General features: G+C 47.9%; 2 protein-coding genes across 3 annotated transcripts in view; one reads left to right on the top strand and one right to left on the bottom strand.

Moving 5' to 3' along the window:
* The window catches only part of RPN2 (ribophorin II), a 60,746-nt gene extending 50,821 nt beyond the window's left edge, over window positions 1-9,925 (top strand). The window contains exons 14-18 of one of the 2 annotated variants that reach the window (XM_002915156.4): window positions 1,629-1,724; window positions 3,102-3,177; window positions 4,966-5,095; window positions 6,651-6,698; window positions 9,599-9,925. In XM_002915156.4, the coding sequence (XP_002915202.1) occupies window positions 1,629-1,724; window positions 3,102-3,177; window positions 4,966-5,095; window positions 6,651-6,698; window positions 9,599-9,611 (363 nt within the window). In that variant the 3' untranslated portion in view covers window positions 9,612-9,925. The remainder of the gene's footprint in view (window positions 1-1,628; window positions 1,725-3,101; window positions 3,178-4,965; window positions 5,096-6,650; window positions 6,699-9,598) is intronic. The other variant, XM_034641876.1, reaches the window with a different exon arrangement.
* Window positions 9,926-15,991: 6,066 nt separating this feature from the next.
* On the bottom strand, window positions 15,992-20,107 carry GHRH (growth hormone releasing hormone). The gene is made up of 4 exons (XM_034640102.1): window positions 20,011-20,107; window positions 19,585-19,689; window positions 18,076-18,195; window positions 15,992-16,113 (listed from the first exon to the last, which is right to left on the bottom strand). Exons 1-4 carry the CDS (start codon window positions 20,088-20,090, stop codon window positions 16,095-16,097), a joined length of 324 nt encoding a protein of 107 aa, XP_034495993.1. The 5' UTR covers window positions 20,091-20,107; the 3' UTR covers window positions 15,992-16,094.
* Window positions 20,108-21,445: the final 1,338 nt, after the last annotated feature.

Raw genomic sequence — 21,445 nt, 5'->3', positions numbered from 1 at the left:
GTAACATAGAAACTGTTCATACCACATACGAGTTAATGTTGAAATGTTTCAGGCAGACTACTTACTCCTTTGTCACTAATAAAAAAAAAAAAAAAAAGGACAAGGACCCAAAGGGTGTCATAGAATTCTTTTTTGAAATCCTCCTAATGTTGATACAGCATTGTTTAAGACTGTAAAATGCAGTGAAATTGCAGAAGGTATGACCGTGATGATGAAGGGTGCTGACTGAGTTGTAGGGTGGAAGAGGCGGCAACACATGCCATAGACAGCGTTAGAGATCCCTTAATGGCAGCGGCAGCAAAGAGGAGCTGAGGCGAAAATTTGGGAACAGGACTCCCAGGTGGGGCTGTCTCATCATGGAGCTGGGTTGACTGGACATTGGCAAGGAAAGACAGACTCGTGTTTATGCATTGGAAGAAAGTCTGAAAAAAAGTTAAATTTGCATGTGTTAGAGCTTACAAAGCATAGTCAGGTGCCCTATTACATTTGGTCCTTACAGCCTCCTTACAAGCCTAATAGGATGGTCATCACCCTCCAACCCCTAACTTTCCAGCTAGAAATTGAGGCAACAAGTTGGTAAATAAGGATGGTCATCGCCCTCCCACTCCCCCCCCCCCCCCCCCACCGCAACTTTCCAGAAATTGAGGCAAAGAGTTGGTAAAGCAACTTGCCCCTTTACTTGAGCCCAGATAGAAGTCTCTGGACTCCCAGTCCATCATTGCTTTTGCTGGGTGGCTCTATCTAGATGAGCTTCCCAAAGATCTTCATGCGAGTTACTCAGAAAAAAATAAAACAAATATCAGAACAATGCTTGCCCAGCTTTCTGGGTTTAATTCCAGAAATCAGGCAGAACAAGGAAGGGAGAACGTTTATTTAGGGCTTCCTTAGAGCCATGGGCTGGATTCAGAAGGGGTGAGTTATGGTTGAACCATCCACAGTGAGGCTCTTTTAAATTGTAAAGGAGAGTGAGCTTACCCCAAGTTAGCTAACTTAAGTGGGACAGCAGCATATGATAGTGCCGCCCTAGGAACCCAGAAGGATTATGAAATCCAGAGTCCGGCCTTGGATGTCTGTTACCTAAACTGTCCATATACCTAGGCACCCTCTTTTTGTTTTGGGGGGGGGTTTAGATTATTTGAGAGAAAGAGAGAGAGATTGCGAGTGCAGGGAAGGGCAGAGGGACAAGCAGACTCCCCACTGAGTCGGGAGCTCAACACAGGGCTTGATCCCAGGACCCTGAGATCATGACCTAAACTGAAGTCAAATGCTTAACCGACTGAGCCACCCTGCCCCCCCCCCCACCGCCATCACCCTCTTTGACACTAGGCAAATGCCACGGGATGTGTTGTATTTTCTAACCTCTAAATGGCAATGAGTCTTTGAGGGAAAAAGAAGGTTGACCAAGTAGTGTAAGCTGGCACTGCTCTTTTTGGAAGAAGACCTCTAGGATTAGAAGCCAGCATTGATAAGAGGCAAAAGGCCAGGTGTCCACTCATTGCCATGAGGGTTTGGCCTCTGGGAAGCATGTCTTCATGAATGTCACTGGCATTTTGGTCCCTGGTATACACGGCAGCCACTGCTGGAAAGGGCACATTCTTAAACATTCTTGGTATGTCTTCCTTTGGCAGCACCTGTTCCGAGAGCCTGAGAAGAGGCCTCCCACGGTGGTGTCCAATACATTCACCGCCCTGGTCCTCTCGCCCTTGCTCCTGCTCTTTGCTCTGGTGAGTAGCTGTAATTAGCATGGGCAGTGTGTGTCTGGCACCAGACTCAGCAGATGGAGCTGTTCTAAAGGAGGCTTTGTGCTCTGGCCTCAGCACAGCTACAGAGGGGTCCAGCAGCTGTGACCTGAACCGATGGTCAAAAAATTTTAGAATAACTAAAATTCCCCACTATGGGGAAACAGCCAGATAAACTATCCATTAACGAGGGGCATGAGAAAGTACCTAAGAGCCACCAAAAATGACAAAAGTACGTGGACTGGGATGCTCTGTAGGAGGGTTCAGACTAGGTCAGGTGTGAAAAAAGCAAGGCCCAATGCTGATAGCTATTTAAAAACAGGGTACAGAGGGTGTGCATTTCAGCATTTGGAGCCTGAAACTGTAAACAAGCCAAAGTCCTCATAAAAGCTAGTGTTAAATAAATTATGGTACATCATATAATGGGATAATAGGTTTATTAAAAGAATGGTTAGATTTATATGCTGATACGACAAGATTGCGGTGATGTCTTACCGAGTGAAGCAGCTCAGGGGTGGCATAGTGTGTGTCTGTGATCCTTTTTGTGTAAAAACCTTAAAAAGGCATTGTCTGTTAGTGTCGGTCACCTCTGACACTATTAAAGGAGTATACTCACCTTTCAGGAAGTATAAAGGAGGGAAATTTTTATACTTTAATGTACTGTTTGAATTTTCTTTTTATCAATTTTTTTCTTTGTCTTTCTTTTAAAATTATGAGATGCATATCATCAAAGGGCAGAGAATTTTGAGAACTGCATGGAAAACTCATTAGCTCTTACTTTTGGGAGGTTAGTTGCCTGTGTTCCTAATTCATTCATTGATTTTAGTAAAGGAATTATGGTCAGTCTAAATCTGGAAGGCACGGCACGATCTTTCAGCAACCCAGTGTTGGGTAGGCACACTTGTTCTCATATATGAGTGATCAGAATTCCAAAAGACACGGAACCTGGAGCAAGAGCCTGCACCCTGCCGGCTGCCAGGGGGTTATCTTACCCGTACTTAGAGGAATTAGGCCGAGTGCCAGGGACTTCATCATAAATGCGGTCTCTGACCTTTTGGCTTCGTGGTCTCACCTGCTTTGAAATAGAAAAGTTTGCTGTCATTAAAGAGGATGTTCAGGTTTGAGTTACCCAGGCACATTTGAAAGCAGGTGTCAGAATGCCTTTCTAAAGAGGAAAGGGAACAATTTTTTCCTGAGGACTTATAATAGGGTGGTTGTCACTTGGAAAAATTTCCTGTCCTTCAAGTATGCATGAACTTTTAAGCCCTTGGGGCTGTTCATTGGATTAGCATTGACGTGGCATGTGTTGCCTTCCCTTTCAAGTTCTAATGTCTTTTTCATTTATTTCTCCGCATCGTTTAGTGGATCCGGATTGGTGCCAATGTCTCCAACTTCACTTTTGCTCCAAGCACGATCATCTTTCACCTGGGACATGCTGGTACGCACCCTAGGCTGCTAATTCCATTCAACCTCCTCTGACATTTCACCTGCCCACACAAAAGCCCTGTTAAGTAGACCCACAGCCTATTAACTATAATGACTTAATAGCATAACATTTCCCTCTTCCTCCTGGCCTTTTAGGACAGTTAATATGATGATAAACCTGTTTGGTCCATCAGCTTAGAACAGCTGTCATTATATTGGGTTTCATTGCGCTAGGCTGCTGTTGGCTGGCCATTTACCCCTACTTAATAGCCCTGTTCATTTCCAGAGATTACTCACTTATCGTATCTTTACATTGGGCCATCTTCCTGGATGAAGAGCATTAATGCAGTTTCCAAAGGTTATCTTTCCCCACTGTATCGATCTTCACGTTTGCTGGCGGCTGTGTCTGGACAGTAATAGAAAACAGTTTCTTCTACAATTGGACACACTGTTCTGCATTGTCCTCTTGAGAACTCCGTACCAAAACATAACAAGACAGTAAATTCACAAATCAGCTAAGCATTTCAGAGACGTTTGACCCTGTTGGATCTGTGGTACCTTGCATTTCACTGAGACTTCAATATTCTTTTTTTTTTTTTAAGATTTTATTTATTTACCAGAGAGAGAGAGAGAGAGAGCACACATGTACAGGGGCAGAGCGAGAGGGAGAAGCAGACTCTCTGTTGAGCAGGGAGCCCGACGTGGGGCTGGATCCCAGGACCCTGGGATCATGACCTGAGCCAAAAGCAGACGCTTAACCGACTGAGCTGCCCAGGCGCCCCGAGACTGCAATACTCTTTTCTGATTTCGTTGACTCTTTCAGGAATAGCCCTCTGTGTGTGCCTAGTGTGCGGAGTCTGTGGGGCTGCACAGATGAATCACTTGAAATTCTAGGCAAATGTGTGTCTGTGTTTTTCTGGGGAAAGAGGGAAGTCCATAACTTTGATCAGATACTCACAGTGGTCCACGACCTCAGAAATGGTTAAGAACCCCTGCTGTAGTTCATCCGTCATCCTTCTGGGCAAAATTGACAGGATGACCTTTCTCTCTAGCCCAGTTACTGGATTTGAATGATAGCCCTCCCAAGTCAGGCTGAGAACAAAACCTGAATATCAATTTGTTTAGAGCCATGACTTTTCTTACCAGAGTGCTTTTTGTGCATATTCCCTCATTTGATTTTCATCACAACCCTGATGGGGGTGCCAAGTGCAGGAATTATGATCCCTGTTTGACAAGTGAGAGAATGTCGGCTCAGAGAAATGGAAGTGTCTGGGGAGGGCAGAGTCTGGACCAGAACCAAGGGCTCCCAATGCCCAGACCTTTTCACTAACCCTTCCTCCCCAGTGCTCCTTGCTGCCTTCTTAGTCACACTGACAAAATACCCTTAATCGTTTTTTGTAATGGAAAGGAAATTATTCATTTGTTTAATCCTACATGCTTTCGTTCAGAATTTGAAAAGTAAAATGAATCCTGAATATAAAGGACAGTCATGTTTAAAAAAAAAAAAACAACAAAACAAAAAATTAAAACCTACAATAAAACAGCTGTGCGCTGGGACATGGAACAAGATAGTTAAAGTAGCTAAGTTGCTGAGGTCTGATTTTTACCTCTGGATTTTTTGGTAGCCAAGGTAAGTATATTGAGTTATTCGTTTTCTGGCATCGGATAAAAGGAATAAAACCAGCTGGTCTAGAAATAGGGACTTCTTCAGAATCCAGCAGTTACTGTTCCTAACTGTCCTCTGCCCCAGGCCATTGTCACTGCTTCATTTAATTGGCTGTCATGACATCTGTTCCTGCAGCGATGCTGGGGCTCATGTATGTCTATTGGACTCAGCTCAACATGTTCCAGACCCTGAAGTACCTGGCCATCTTGGGCAGTGTGACGTTTCTGGCTGGCAATCGGATGCTGGCCCAGCAGGCAATCAAGAGGTGAGGCTGGGGATGGGCCAGGGACTCAAGAGTGGGATTAGGAATATTTCCGTCAGCTGTCCTCACCCATCTCTTTGAACAAGGGTTTGTGGCAGAACGATTTGGATCCTTGGGGGCAAGTGTGACACCTTAATCCAGCCTTCTAAGTCAGAAAAGGGCCTTGGTGATCAGCTTTAAATGTATTAAAACCACAGTGATTTATGCCCTGACACATTAGAATAAGAGAAGAAAATAATTTCTTTATGAAGATTAAAATGGATTAGAACGCATGTGACAGAAGATTGTTGGTAATGTGCTGGCTGGTATAAAAATGTTATCTACTGCCACAGAGAATCCTACGCTGCCCTCCTCCCAGGCCCCAGAGAGTTACTCCTCTGTAACCCCTAACAGACTCAGATAGCTTTCCCTCCTCAGTTTGAGGGAGGGAAAGCTACCCTCTCCCCCGCCCCCAGACTGCTGCAGGGTTTAAGAGACCCCCCAACAGGGAGCCCTGCTCCGTAGCCTCTACGGCGTCCCTGACAACCAGACAACCTTAGGTTCGCACAAATGGTCCGATTCAACGCGGCGGTGGCAGCTTGCTGGCAGCTTGACTTTCGAACCTGGATGAGAGGCAAATTTAAATGTCACAAAGGTGTTTCTCATTGATTTGACTTTATGAGAACTTGGGTGATTTCAGTCGCGTAAAGATCAATAAGAAAAGGTCAGAGTTGCTTTCACCTTTGGAAGTTAACAGTTTCAGATGTGCCCTGCTTTCTCCTCTCCAAGACATATGCTGTAAGAATCGAACTCAGTAGTGTGCCATCCAGCACGGCTGCCAGTTCAGTTGGTCAGATCAGAGAGGCTCTCTCAGAGACCCTTAGTAGGCGGGAGAGCCACGTGTCTCAGCCCCGCTCGAGTCTCCATCGTGAGCTTTCTGAGTGCCTCGCCTTGGAGACTGGTCTCGAGGCGCTCCCGCACTTCCCTTTGGTAATCCACGGTCCGCCAGAGCTGCTCTGAGCACCGGCCGCGGCAGCTGCTTCGTTTCTCTGCCCCTCCAGCAGCCTTCACTTGGCAGCTCTGCACTGCATCTGAGAAAGAGTCAGGGATTCAGCTGTTTTTTCTAAGCAGAGCCCTGTTCCCTGGCAGCAGCCAGTCCAGGCCCCAGGGAGCCAAAAGTGTGGAGTTCTCTCTTTTCTGGAAGTTGCCCACACAAGATGAACGAAATCAAGGGGGAGGTGAGGTAGATTTAGATCCTGCTTAGCAGGAGTTCCTAATCTGAAATCCTAAAATTGTGTACATTTTCTGAAGAGAGAGACCATGGTTCTCATCCCTTCCCCAGCACACGTGCACATGCGTGTATACACACACACACACACACACACACACACACCCCTGATACAGAAAGTTAAAGCCCACTCTTCTTTTGCTGTGGTTGTGTGTCTAGAACAAACTCTGCCACTGGGGAGATCATTGACCCTAACGGAAGCTCTGGTTGGGTGTTTGCCATTTCTTTTCTCAAGCTTATTTCTCTTCCCACTGTCCTTTCTTGATTCTCAAACCCTCTTTCCTTTGGCAGGATCGCTGCAGAGCAGAGCAGTAGATTGGCAAAATATAGGACACTACGGTAAAGATGAAGGGTGGACTCATCCCAGAAGCAGGGCCCCTTTCCCATCTTGCCCACCTTGTGCATGTCAGTCGTTTACCTGATTTTCAACCCACTTGTTCCTCCTCACCTTCCCCAAGCCAAAGCTGAATTCTGGGGCCATTTTTCAACTTGCTGGACCAGGTTATGACTGGACCAGGGCAAAAATCAGAGCTCCCTGAGTTAGCCCAGCTGATGGGATAACTTTGACCTGGCTTTGACTACATCAGACTCCATCCTCCCTTAGGTCTGTGGGGCACTTTGTAGACAGCAGCCCCTTTCTCTTTGTTTATAGGACAGCGGAGTTGAGGGTAAGACAGATGCCACCTTGGACTCCCTTGAATGGGGACCCCATTCAGAACATCTAAATTCATGAAATGATGGTCCCACGGCAAATCCTGGCACACCTTGTCACTGTTTCTAGGCCTTTTTGTAACACTAATCTTTGGTTGGGCCCAGCAATGTGGTTTGGTGAGACTCAATTATGAAGGACTATTGGCCATAGCTCAAAGCCAGCATCAGAACCCTGGTTCCTAAAACTCAGGGTGTAGTTCAGGGCTGCTCCCTGTGTGGCTAAAACGTCAAGTGAAAGATCACGCATTCTCTAGGGATTAATCCTGGGGTGTGGATGGAAGTGGAGGCAAGGTGATGGGAGGGAAGGAGAGTGAGTGTCTGCTTCATTGATCAGCTCCTCTGGACTAGGGATCAGCAACAGTTTTCTGGAAAGCTGGTATTTTAGGCTTTGCACACCATATGGCCTCTGTCGCAGCTGCTCAACTCTGCCACTGCTATTTGAAAGCAGCCGTAGACTGTACACAAATGAGTGTGGCTGTGTTCCAATAAAACTTTATTTTTTTAAAGATTTTATTTATTTGAGAGAGAGAGCTCGCGCACAAACTGGGAGAGGGGCAGAAGGGGAGGGAGAGGGACGAGCAGACTCCACGATGAGTGAGGAGCCCGAAGCGGGGCTCCATCTCAGTCCCACGACCCTGAGATTGTGACCTGAGCCGAAACCAAGAGTCAGGCGCTTAACTGACTGAGCCACCCAGTTAAAACTTTAATTTACAAAAACAGGTGGTGGGCTAGATTTGCCCCTTAGGGCATCGTTTGCGGACACCTATACTAGGCCAACAAGGAGAAGGGGGAGGTATTTGAGTTTTCATTTATGTTACCGGATCCCTTGCCTTGGAAATATCTTTCCCTCCCTAAACAAGGGAGCCATCTAATTGTTAATCCTCTGCAAATCGGAGAGATCAACGAAAGCGTAGAATGTAGAGCCTTTTCACTGATGTGTGAGCACAAGCTGGCGCATCTAACCCTCAACCCAGAGAGACTACATTTGTCTTGGTTTTGTTTTTTCAGGTATAATTTATATCTGGTAAAATTTACCCTTTTTGTGTACAAATCTGTAAATCTTGACAAAGTTACTCAGTCATGTAAATACCACCTCAGTCAAGACACAGACTATTTCCACACTCGAGAAAGTTCCTGTGTGGTCCCTTGTCCCTATCCCTATTCCCTGACATACCCAATGGGTTTTGTCCTGAATTAGAGTTGCTCTAGGATTTTACTTTCAGAGTAGTCCTTTCTGCTAAATATTGAGCTCTTTAATTCTTTAAAATAACTCTGGATTGATTTTTTTTTCTTGCTATTTAGATAGTCAACCCTCACACTGCTGCTACCCCCAAATCACACTGCTTGAGAGAAGGGAAAGATGCTTGATCATGTGGACGTTTGGGACTTCCAGAGGTTGGGACCTAGTATTTTAAAGGAAAGTCTCTGGTAGCTAAATGCTTTCCATCCGAGGACAGACACTGATTTGATGAGGCTCCACAGAGGCTATAACTTCTTAGCCAAGATGGCGGCTTGTGAGCCACTACCCTTTCAGCTCTTCTTCCTTCATACTCATGCTGTCCTCTCTGCACGGACATTTCAGAGTGTACCTGGGAACCTCTGGATGTTGGCAGGGAATTAGGGGCACTCCCTTCAGCCCTCAGGATTAGTTCTGGCCTGTGTCCCCTGGAACTACTGATTAATTGGCTTAGAGGCTGCCATCCTGTAAGACCACGTCAGCATCACGTCAGTCCACACCCCTGGGGATAACTGCCCGCTCGGGATGGCGTGTGTGTCAGTGCTCTGCTTGCTGGAGCTGCCAAAACACTTATTTGCTGCCTCACCCTCCTGGTTGCCCAGTGGCCGTCTGGATTGTCATTTCCGTTCCTGTGTTTCCCCATCAGTTCTTTGAGTCTAGGGAAGGACAGCCATGGGGAAAGAAGGAACAAAGAGATTGAAAGATTTTTATCCCCTCTTAAAATTTTTCTGTGAGCTGAATCCCATTTTTGAGACTCATTCTTAGGTTTAGACGCTGAGACTGACCATTGGCAGGAACATGACAGGAGTCCTGCCTGGCAGGAGTGTGGTGCAGGTTTCTGTTCTGAATGGCCATAATGTCGTCTTCTAAGCTCCCTGAGGGCCCCGGGCTGCTTGTCAGACCCGGAGTCTGGGAGATAGAAGACGAACATTTTTCAAGCTTTCCTTTTTCTTCCCCTAGTTGAAATTTACACTGTCTTTTTGGCCTTGCGCTGTGAGAGGTGTGCCTGGAATTCCCTCATCTCAGAGCTCCATATACCACTTTCTTAGTTGTCAGGTTTGTGTCATTGTCTTTTATTTACGTTGTTATCAGCTGTAGTCAGAACTAGCTGTCTTGCAACCTCTTGTGAAATAAGATGGGGCATAAATAAATAATAGATAAATTATATTCCTATGTAAGTGGGATCTTACCAATGGCAGAGGACCTTGGTCACTCTGTTGTCACCGGTTAGGAACTGTAACAATGAATTGAAACCTTCAGTAATTCTGTGTTTGTCCCCATTTCCTTTCAGAACAGCACACTAGTGCCAGAAGAAGGAAGGAAGTTCTGAAAGTCGAAATGAGTATCAAGGAGTCAAGAACAATTCACGTTTGTAAAGAGGAATGAAGAAACTTTATTTAAACAGAAAAAAGTCAAAATTGTGGTTATACTTTTGCTTGTTGTTTTTCTATTTCCCCCAGCACAGAGCGATACCTGTGAGCCCCGATACTCCATTTCTTTGGCATGGTGCCCTAGCCAGATGCTGTGAATATTCCTAACTTAGCCGCCAGATGTTGCATTTGAAAAGTTGAAATTTGTAATTAATCTGTTTTGGAATAAAGAGAATAACAGGAACAGAGACCTGACTGAGAGTTTGTTCTAGGGTTTTGGGGCTGGTGGGATCCCCAGAGCACATAACAGGAGGACTTAGTTGGGACGTACTGTTGACATGGTGGCCATGGTCTTTCTCCAGGCCTTTTTCCATTGATCCTTTTGCCTCTTGCCTAACAGGACTGAGATCTGCCTGGAAAATTGAGCATCCTTTCTTCTCCAGCAGTGAGCACCATCTGTCTGCAAAGGAGCCCTGTTGGTCTCTGAAGGCCCCTCTGCTTTTGCCTTAGAGTGTGGGCTTGGCGTGCAGTGGGGAAGGGGAGGAATTGTCTTAAAAGGGGGCGGACCGCGTGAGTATTCCTAGGCTCAGACACGCATATCTCAGGGATGCTCCCTCTGAAGTTGTGCCGGGACCGCCGTCAGCTGGAGGGCGTATAGTATCATGTAGAGAAGTCACAGTGAATAGTACGGTCCGGTGGATAGATCGAGTGTCAGGCAAGCGTGCTGTCACCACTTGGCATGGTTGAGGCCGAGGGACATGGGGCCAGTGGCTGCAGTTCTCTAAGCCTCCTCTTCTGTGGAAGAGAGATCATAACGGTGCCCACGTGGTATAACTAAAGGAGCTTCGTGCATCTAAAGTGCTTGGCTCGGCGCTTGGCGCCAAGTTACGAACTTGGGCTCATTGCCTGTGATGCTATTAGTTGAAACATCATAAATACATTTAGATAACTTTTGAAATATTCGTAATCCTAACAGGATTTATTGAATTGGGGGGTGGAAATGATTTTAATCAGATCGTTTTCCAACTTAGCTGGACATCCTCTGTTGCCCCTCAGGGGACGTCTGATCACCCCGGCCCGTCTTCGGCAAGGATCCTGTAAAGTCCATTTAGCCAGAAGCTCCTACCATCCACCAATCACCGCCCTGCCCCTTGCCTATAAATCCCCACTTGCCCCTGCTGTATTCTGAATTGGTCCCAGTTCTATACTGAGGTCTCTTCCCCCTAGTGCAGTAGTCCTGAATGAAACCTGTTTTTACTGCTTGAACTACCATGTGGCTCTGGTTTTCTTTGACACCACAGAAGTGCTGGGTCTGGCTTTCTCTAAGGAGTACTAACCATGGTAGTTTAGAGTCCAGCTGACCTGCTTGATTAGCCCTATGCCCCTCCTTACCCCTTGAGGCCTTGATTTCCTGTCAGTAAAAATGGGGATAATACCTCTAAGGGCTTTATAAGGATTAAATAAGGTCATGTCCAAAACACTTAACCAAAGTGCCTGGCCCTCCTCATTGACTCAGTGTTTGATCCATGTAGATATGGTCATCACTGTTCTTTCCTGTGTGTTGGTAGGAGCGCAGTAAGCGGCTTATACCAGATCCACATGCTTGTTTGATTGTTTACTTCACTCGAGTCCCCAGCTCACATTTCCTGAGGGACCTGGAGTCTGGAAACCACACCGGAGCTCTGCCCTGGAATCAGGAATCAGTTCCCAGCTGTGCTCCCTCTGTGCAGTGGGACCGGTGGGGCACCTAACCTCCCACCCCTCTGAGAGGCCAGCCTGCACTGCCTTTCTCCAGGGGCCTGTGGGAGGGAGCAAATGAAGCAATGGACGGGAAGCCTCTTTGTGAACTTGAAGTGAATACAAACATAAGGGATTATCATTAAAAGCGACAAGTCCCCCATTGATTAGAGCATTTCTTTAGGGGAAAAAAATAGCACTCGGTCTTAAGTAGGACCCCCACGGGAATAAGAAGCTCCCAGCCCCTCTGCGGGGAGGGGTGAAGTCTTTCACGATGCCATTAGTGTTGCAGTTAACGGTGATAAAGCACAGGAATTGTCCCCACCATCGTCGTTTTTTTCCTTTGTAATTGCATTCCCTTCAAAAACACAAATAGCAGTGGGTCCCATTGGTCATTATTCTTTTGAAAAACTAATTGGAAGTTGAGAGAGTCCTCAGTTTTTGCTTTTGTCGGGGTGGAGGAAAGAGTTGAGCAGGTGGGTCTGGGGGGAGGGAGGGAACTTGGGGCTGGCCATGGCCAGTCCACCATCCAGCAGCTTCCTCCTTTGTGCGCCTTTCTCGGCAGGTTCTCGGCCTGCCCACCTCTCTTGGTTGAAATGGACTGCCAGCCCTCAACGGCCAACCTTCTCCTCTGGAGGGGGCTTTTGTCCCCCATTGTTGGTATGGCCTCCTCGGCCAGAGCGGCCCCCTGCAGAGCCTTTCCCACGCTTGACATTCTTTCTTGGAAGGTACACTGGGGGCTCCCAGAGACAGCAGGTGGTCTAAACCCTGTGAAGAATCAAGCTGGCTTTACAGCTCTGATGCAGGGAGACAGCAGACCTGCCCGCCAGGCCCCAGGTCAGCCCTGTGTGGGCTGCAGAAGGACCGGGGTGGGGTTGCTGTCTCGGAGTCCCCAGCAACTCTAGAATGCTGCGATTCTTGTACTTTTATTTTATTTTATTTTTTTAAAGATTTTATTTATTTATTCGACAGAGTTAGAGACAGCCAGCGAGAGAGGGAACACAAGCAGGGGGAGTGGGAGAGGAAGAAGCAGGCTTATAGTGGAGGAGCCTGATGTGGGGCTTGATCCCACAACGCCGGGATCACGCCCTGAGCCGTAGGCAGTCGCTTATCCGCTGTGCCACCCAGGCACCCCCGTTTCTTGTACTTTTAATCAAAACAGACATCTCATCATCCAGACTTTTCATAATTGTTGTTTTTTAGTTAGAGCAAAATGCACAAATCTTAAGTGTACAGCTCAATGAATTTTTAAATGTAATGACACTGGTGTAACCATTACTCAAAGCAAAATACAGAACAATTTGATGCCCCCAACACCACCCTTCCCCCACCGAAAGTTCATGGATTCCAAGAGGCGTGTGTAGGGTGGGTGATGTGTGGAGGTATCTGGTGAAATGGTCCACGAATAGAAAAAGGTGAGTGATCACTGATATTAGCAAAAATTCAAAAGCATTCTCTCTACTGGCACTATCTCAGAGAGAATGCAAGCCGCACAGGTGACTTTAAATTTTCTAGTCACCAGGGCATCTGAGTGCTCAGTCAGTGAAGCATCTGACTCTCGATTTCAGCTCAGGTCATAATCTCAGGGAAGTGAGGTGGAGCCCTGGTCGGGCTCCATACTCTGCATGCAGAGCCTGCTTAAGGATTCTCTCTCTCCCTCTGCCTCTGCCCCTATTCTCTCTCTCTTTCAAAATAAATAAATAAAATCTTTTTAAAAAATTAAATTTTCTAGTAACCACCATAAAAAGGTGAAAAAAAAGAGGGGCGCCTGGCTCGCTCAGTCAGTAGAGCATGTGACTCTTGATCTCAGGGGTTGTGAGTTCAAGCCCCATGTTGGGTATAGAGATTACATAAATAAATTAATTGATTAAAAAATAAAAATAGAAGTTTCTTGGTTGTTTTTGTAAAAAGAAAGACATTTAGAAAAAATAAAAAACAGGTGAAATTAATTTTCATGTCTTTTATTTAACCTAATATATCCAAAATATTAATATATAATCAATATAAAAATCACTGGTATTTTGTATTCTTTTTTCATACTGTCTTTGAAATCAGTTTCTTTTTTGTACTTAAAGCACATCTCAGCTTGTACTAGACACATTTCATGTGTTCAGTAACCGCATGTGGCTAGTGGCCACCATATTGGACAGTCAGATCTATACCCACCAGCTCTGGTTCCTCTCCTACCATTTGCTCTTGAATCCACGGTAGTCAGACTTATGCCTCCACCACTCTCCCCAGTTTGTTCTCGTCAAAGTCATCAGGGCTCCCATGGTCACTTTTTTGGTCAGTTCTCAACTGCCTTGACCCACCAGCAGCATTTGGTACACTAGGTCACTCCCTTCCTGAAACACTGTCTTCGGTTGGCTTCTGGAATTCCTCTCTTTTGTAGTTTTCCTATCATCTCACTGTCTGCTCATTCTTAGTTTCTTTCACTGGTTCCTCATCGTTCTGCAAAACTTTAAATGCAATGTTTCCCTGGAGTAAGTCCTTGGACCTCTCCTCTATGTTTCCTATTCTTCTTTGGTGATCTAACCTCCTCTCCCGACTTTCAAGACCATCTAAATGGTTGTGGCTGCCGAACCAAACCGGCTGCCAGGATCCGCCTCCAGACTGCAGACTTAGACACGTAGATGCCTCCACAACATCCTCGCTTGGACCGTTAAGTGTCATCTTAGACTCAAGTGGTCCAAACCCAAACTCCTCATTCTGCCCTCAACTCCTAATTCTCCTCCCCCAAATGCTCCTAAATGGCTACTCCAAATTTCAAGTTGCTCAGGCCAAAAACTTTGGAGTCATTCTTGACTTCACTCCAATCCCCATACCCTGTCCATCAGCAAATTAGTTCTCCCCTAAAAAAGTATTCAGAATTCGACCCTTTCTCAGAGTGACTTAAAATGCAAATCAGATCATGTCATTCTTCCACTTAAACTCTGTGATGACTCCCGTCTTGCCAAGAGCGAGATCCCAAGTCCTCACTGTGGCCTCTGAGGGTCCCCATGAGCTGGCCTCCTGCTCCCCTTCAGCCTCCTTCTCCTCATACCCTCACAATGTTCTAGCTAGCCACACTGGCCTCCTTGTTCTTGCTCCTTCTGTGTTCTTGCCTCAGGGCCTTTGTGTTGCGTGTTCACTCTGCTTGGAACATTTTTTACCCAGCCAACCCCCTCTCTTCCTTCAGGCCTTTACTCGAATACCACCCTCTCACTGAAGCCTTCCCTGACCACAGCACAACACATGTATGGATGATAGTTACAAAAATGCCCTCCTGCACTCTCCAGTCCCTTAAATGTTTCTCCTTGGCAACTGCTGCCATTTAACATATTCTATATTTACATGAGGGGTTTTTTTTTTTTAAAGATTTTATTTATTTATTTGACAGAGAGAGAGACAGCCAGCGAGAGAGGGAACACGCAGGGGGAGTGGGAGAGGAAGAAGCAGGCTCATAGCAGAGGAGCCTGATGTGGGGCTCGATCCCAGAACGCTGGGATTACGCCCTGAGCCGAAGGCAGACGCTTAACGACTGCGCCACTCAGGTGCCCCTACGTGTGGTTTTTTTTTTTTAAGATTTTATTTATTTATCTGACAGAGAGAGAGACAGAGCGAGAGAGGGAACACAAGCAGGGGGAGTGGGAAAGGGAGAAGCAGGCTTCCCACTGAGCAGGGAGCCCAATGCGGGACTCCATCCCAGGGCCCTGGGATCATGACTTGAGCCGAAGGCAGACGCTTAACTGACTGAGCCACCCAGGCGCCCCGTATATTTACGTGTTGTTAATATTCTTCCCCCTCATCAAGATATAAGGTCTTTGACATCAGGCACTTTGCCCGTTTGCTCACAGTTGTATTCCCAGTGCCTAGAACAGTGCCTGGCACCTAGTGGGTACTCTATAAATATTTGTTGAATGAATAAATGATATCGCTGGTAGATGACAATTCATTCGTGGATGAAGGATGACTTTGGCCCAGAGTGGACGGATATGATGAAGAGCCTGGTTCTGAGCTGGCCTGCCCGGGTTTGAATCCCTGTTCTCTCACTTGTCAGCAGTGACCTTGGCAGCTCAGTTACCCTTCCTGGGCCTCAGTGCTTTGTCTGTGAAATGAGTACGCCAACACCTCCCATCAGGCCGTGGGAGGAGCCTCTGAGATTCTATGCACCAAGCTGCCGGCCTGGCACTCCAAGGACTTATCTGGTAAATGTTAGCTATTTTTGTAGTATACCTTGTAATCCCTCTTTGGGAAAGGTAACTATGTAAAACACATTTTTTAAAAAAAATTAGGCTGGAGAGAAAAGGAAATTGAGATGCAGACCAGTATGGGGGAATTTTATTGTATTTATGCTGGCTAAAGTAGGTCAGAAATTCAAGAGGATTAACTGGATACAGTTGCGTTTTGGCTGCAGGTAGCATAAAACACAGGTGGTATCTTCATCCTTGGGAATTCCTGCTGCAGAAAGAAAGATAAAACTCAATTGAGGGGGGCGCCTGGGTGGCACAGCGGTTAACNACTATGTAAAACACATTTTTTAAAAAAAATTAGGCTGGAGAGAAAAGGAAATTGAGATGCAGACCAGTATGGGGGAATTTTATTGTATTTATGCTGGCTAAAGTAGGTCAGAAATTCAAGAGGATTAACTGGATACAGTTGCGTTTTGGCTGCAGGTAGCATAAAACACAGGTGGTATCTTCATCCTTGGGAATTCCTGCTGCAGAAAGAAAGATAAAACTCAATTGAGGAGACTGAAGTGAGGGTGAGTTTGGCCAAGACACCTGGAACTTGGGTGATAGGTGCTGCAGGGTCAGGACGAGTGGTCTGGGTTCCAGAAGAGGCAAGGCGGGAAGAAGGGAAGGATCTCGTGCGTTCCAGCACAGCGAACCTCAGTCCTAGCCCCAGCTCTGCCAACCCACTCCTCCTGAGACCCTGGGCCAGTTACCCCCTTGAAGACGCCACCTCCCATCCCCAGATGGGGTTGCATTAGCTTTTTCCTCCCCACACATCCATCAGCCACACCCCTTACATCTCTTACCATTTCTCACAGATTAAATAATCCACCATTCCGGTACTTGCTTAATTTCTGTCTGCCTCGATGTGTAGCAATGAATTCCACGAGAGCAGGGACCCCTGCTGTCCGTGTCACTGCTGCACCCTCAGCCCAGAGCCTGGCACACAGTAGCCATCGGACAACTTTTCCAGGGAGGGGAGGACGGATTACTTTGAATCTCAGTTCCTCACAGGGCCAGTAGGTGGACATTAAGCATGGTGGGCGTACAAATGTGCCATCTTCCAAATCATTCTCCTCTGACTCTCAGGGTATAATAACTCATTCTTCTGTTGTTTCCTTAGGCCCCCCAGGAGAGCCTGGGATTTGCAGCCCTTAAACTGGAGGGGAGACAATGGCTGGAGAACCTCTGGCCCTCTTCCTGCCTGCTCTGCGTCTCTGCGGCTCCGAGCTCGAGCTCGCTCTGTGAAGTCTCTGGCTTTTAACCTGCAGGAACAAAGCCTGCATTCTTAGGACTCGGCCCTCCTTGGGGCCACTCCACCCTACCCCACCAGGACCTGGCAGGAGCCATAAAGCAGGTGAATGATGACCTAATCCCAGCGTGAGCGGCTGGTTGGAGGGGGGGGGAGGCATTATTCTTAGAATTCGAATCTTAGGGAGCTTAGAGGTGATTTGAGCCTCTCCTCCCTCCACAAAGGGGGAAACAAGGAAGTCAGCTTGCTGCGTGCCTCCCAGGCAGGTTCTCGCCCCTCCTGCAGCCTGCCCATCTGCCTGCTGCTCTTGTCTCCACAGGACTGTAGTTGATGAGATCTCTGGGCTCTTGGTGTCTAATTAGGTTGGGAAGAAGGTGAGGGAGCACACGGAGAGCTCTGTTGGGAACGGGATTTGCTTAATAGGTTGGTGCAGAAGTGACCGGCGAGCCATGCTGGGACATGTTTGTGCTCACAGCTAAAAATCAGGCTCAGAAAGACAGCAGAGCTTCTCCACAAACAGCCATGTCATCCCTGGGAAACTTTGGGAAGTGGAGCTCCGTGTGAAGAAGGGAAGCAAACAGGTCTTGGGCCTGCTGCTAGTCCCTGACTTGGGCCAGCGGCTGCCCCTGCTTTGCCTCAGTTTCCCTCCTCTGTAGGATGAGAGCACTCATTCCTGATCTTCCCTGACACCCAGTGGGAACATGAAGTCAGTGACAGGAGGAACGACTGTCGTCCCCCATCCTCATCTTTCCCTCTTACGAGCGCTGCCCAAGCTAGTCTGCTTGGGGGTGTGGGGAGGGGCTGCCCTTTCTGTGGCTTTATAGTTTGGGGAACTTGCCAAGGGATCCAGGGTGTGCTGGTCAGATCATTCACATCAGAAATCCCTGGGACGTTTGTTAAAATTCAGATTCCTGGGTCCTATCCCGGAACGATTGAATACGTAACAATTTTCATACGCAGACGCTGAGCCCAGCACCAGAGAGACAGCAGTAGATAAGAATCCAGTCTCCGGCACGCATTCTCTCCCCTCCTCCAGTTCTTGATGTGCATAAGGAGGGACCTTGTTCCCAGTTTGCTTAGCAGAGCCCCATGCCTTTAGAGAGGTGGAGATTCTTTCCTTTTCCTGGCAACCCACGGGTAAGGAAGCCTCCAAGTTCCCTAACCACACACCCCCCGTGCGTGCACACACACGTACCTGCGTTTCTGCAGCAGGGCTGCCAGGGTGCTCTCCAATGCCGTCTGCTTTTGGCCTGCCCACATACCATCCACCTGACGGCCAAGCCGTGCCTTTGCTCCTTGCTCCCGGTTTCTCTCTCTAGTAGATTAGAAAAAGAGCAACAGTTGAGGTTGCTATTTGGGTAGGATGTGGAGAAGCCTGGGAAAGGTCAGGGCAAAGTAAGCAAAACTGGTGGGTCCCTATGCCTATTCCAAAATTTGGCATGGACTCTTCCACCCAACTGAATCAGATTCAGCAGCATTGAGAAGGCACTTAGACAGTAGTGCAGGGTACAGGCTGTGAAATACATATTTGCAGAATATCTCACCACAGATTACTTATTAATTATAAGGGAGAAATATTAACTTTACAGAGGAGAAACCTGGCAGGCATCATGTTAACCAAGCAACTAAAGTTACCATCACCAATAATGGGACGAGTGGACATCATGTACCTCCTGATATGGGGCACCAAGAAGGACACAATATCACTGCTATGAATGCATAACCTGAATCTAATCTTGAGGAAACATCAGGCAAATCCAACATAAGGGACGTTTTGTAAAGAATAGTTGGCCTTTACTAATAAAAAATGTCAATGTCACGAAAGACCGAAGAACTGTCCAGAGTAAAGAAACCAAAGAGACATGACTATTACATGCAACCCATGATCCTGGATTGGATCCTGGATCAGGGACATTAAAAATTGCTACAAAGGACATTTTGGGAAAACTGGTGAAATGTGTATATGCATCCTAAGTGCTAATTATTCCGTGATTATGTCCAAGAATGCCCTTTTGTTAGCTGTTGGGAGGCACCATGCCTGAGTCTTTAAGGGTAAAGCATTGCGATGAGTGCAATTTACTCTCAAATAAATGTTCAGCAAAATAATAACAATGTGCACATGTGTTTGTGTGTGTGTGTGTGTGTGTGAGCAAATATGGAGAACAGTAGTAATTGTTGAAGATGGGGAAGGGGATGTGGAAGTCCATTGTACTATTGCCGCAACTTTTTCAAGATAAAAAATTGTACGGGCTGTGATGTCGGGCTCTTTGGATCCTCGCCCTGCCACTATTTGGTGTGTGTCCTTTGAAAGCTATTAAGTGTGCTATAAGATGGGAGCAAACAGTACCTACTTCGTAGGGTTGTTGCAGGTAGGAAACTAAGAGTCATGGCTAATATGTGTGAGTCCAGCTCTGTCCTGAGTGCATGGAAATGGCCCAGAGCAGAGCCTTTGTTTCCAGCACAGAACCCTGATCGAATGGTAACTACCATTGGTATTATGACATTTAGAGCCTCGCATGGGGAGGAGCACAGTGTTGGTGTTCAACGATCATTTTGTGGTTAGAGGTAACTGGAGCTGCACATTAAGACCCTTCTGCTGCGGCAAATCCAGAAGTGATAGATGCTGTGCCAGGGGAGGGACCAGAATCCCTCCACACTCTGATGCATCGACACGTGGGAAAAAATAGCTAGGACTTCGGCTTACCCGTGCGGGCGGCTCATGATGTCCTGCAGTAGTTTGCGGGCAGACAGCTGGCCCAGCACCTTCCGGTAGCTGTTGGTGAAGATGGCGTCTGCATACCGAGGGATTCTGGATGGAAGGAGTCAGAGGTCAAAGGGCAGGGTGGCAGGGCCAGGCGAGGACACGGGGGAGATGTCTTCATCGTGTCCCTGTAAGGTCCTTCTGCCCTTTGCCCTGCTCATCCCCGGAGAGGGTAGGACCCACGCCACGAGGCTTCCCTGGAGCTCAGAGCCCGGCCCCCTCCCAGGGATGGGCAGCGGGGGTGGCTGAGGAGATGGCTGGGGGCCAGCTTAGGGCTCTATTCTGTACCCCCTAGTATCGTCCCCCACTGGGTGGCAGGGATGGTTTGGGGACATTGGGAAACCAGGCCCTGGTGGCAGGACGGATTACCTGAGGGGCAGGGACGGTGGGAAAGAGTGAGAGCCACTGCTGAGGGTGAGCATGACCAGGAAGAACACCCAGAGCAGCATGCTTCCCCCTGCGGCGGCTCCTGCAAAATGACAGAAGGAGAAGGTCAAGTGTAGCCATAGCCACGGGGATGCCCTTTGCTGGCGGGGCCCAGCCCCGGGCTTGGCTCTATGCAAGCCTTAGTCCTTGTCCTTTGGAAGCTGTGAGGTAGGAAAAAGAACCCCGACTCTGGACAGAACTGGGTTCAGGTACTGCTCTTACCAGTATCGAGCTCTGACCTCATTTTCTGCATCTGTAGAGTGGGCGTGTTAAGCTACCCGGCTGACCCCATAGGGCTGAATGGAAAATTAATGATATTGGGGAAACTGCCCCTTGCTATAAGGCATTATAGGTGGAATTCAGGCCTCAGCAAGGGATAGGGGCTACCTTCCCCTGGTCGCCTAAGTCACCCCCACCCACTGGCACTGACAGCACTGAGCAGGGCCCAGAGCTCAGGCTCTGAGTCCGACAAAATCAACTCATATCTGTGTTGCACCATCACTAATTGTGTGTCCCAGGACAAGTGGCTTCTCCTCTCTGGGCCTCAGTTTCCCTATCCATAAAACGGAGTCTGTTATACTGACTGCATAGGGTCCTTGTCAGGGTTCGATGAGGTAAGAGTAGCTTGGCACATAAGGAATTCTCTGAAACGCTTGCTGCCATGACCTCCTATCAGACCCGCTCAGGGAGCAGGCTCCTGTCCTGTTTTGTTATGTGTGAAGTCGGAGGGAAGGCAAAGCTATACATCTTGCTCCAGACGTTTCGATTCCACCAAAGGGTTTTAGCCTCGGAAGAGACCAGGGAGCCTGGGGAGCCAGTGTGGCAGAGTCATCTAACAGATCATGGAATTACCCTTAACTGGGGCCTGCTGACACCGTGCTCTGCAATCGGGGGTGGGGGGGATAGGCAGTGCGGGAAGGCGCCCGCCTCAGTGGGGGCTGAGCCTCCCCTGGCAACTCAGACCTGCCCACGATGAAGATGGGGTGACTCAGCTACCTAGGAATTAGGTCTCCCCACTTCCTATGCCCCCGCCCCCAGCAGGATATCCACTCCATGGGGCTACAGGCCCATGCAGGGGCCCAGCCAGCCCAGAGAGGAACAGGAACCCCTCCTTTCCCAAAATCACCCCATGTCTTTCATTTTTTTTTCCTGTCCTGTTGAAGAGTGATTTCCAGCAGTCAGGGCCAGCCCTGGCGGGATCACCTTTCCTTTTCTGGGCTCACCTGCCCTCTTAGGGTGTCACCTCCCTCTGCCAGAGACCAGGGTCTTGACTAACCTGGGGAGCATCTGCAGAGACGGCTCAGTGCAGCCTGAGACCTTGCACCTCCAGAGCTGGAGGGAGCAGCCCCTCCTTGGTGGGCACCCCCTCCACTCCCTC

This window comes from Ailuropoda melanoleuca, chromosome 13 (genome assembly GCF_002007445.2).
Source record: "Ailuropoda melanoleuca isolate Jingjing chromosome 13, ASM200744v2, whole genome shotgun sequence".
NCBI lineage: Eukaryota > Metazoa > Chordata > Mammalia > Carnivora > Ursidae > Ailuropoda > Ailuropoda melanoleuca.
Note: the sequence above shows the minus strand (reverse complement) of the source record. Positions and strands in the feature narration are given on the sequence as shown.

What these genes read in the sequence shown, in the direction of transcription:
- GHRH (XM_034640102.1), bottom strand. Translation starts at nt 20,090, where the DNA reads ATGCTGCTCTGGGTGTTCTTCCTGGTCATGCTCACCCTCAGCAGTGGC. An exon ending in CCACCGTCCCTGCCCCTCAG is followed by an intron (nt 19,690 to 20,010) that starts GTAATCCGTCCT and finishes CCTTCCATCCAG; the next exon opens with AATCCCTCGGTATGCAGACG. An exon ending in ATCATGAGCCGCCCGCACGG is followed by an intron (nt 18,196 to 19,584) that starts GTAAGCCGAAGT and finishes CTAATCTACTAG; the next exon opens with AGAGAGAAACCGGGAGCAAG.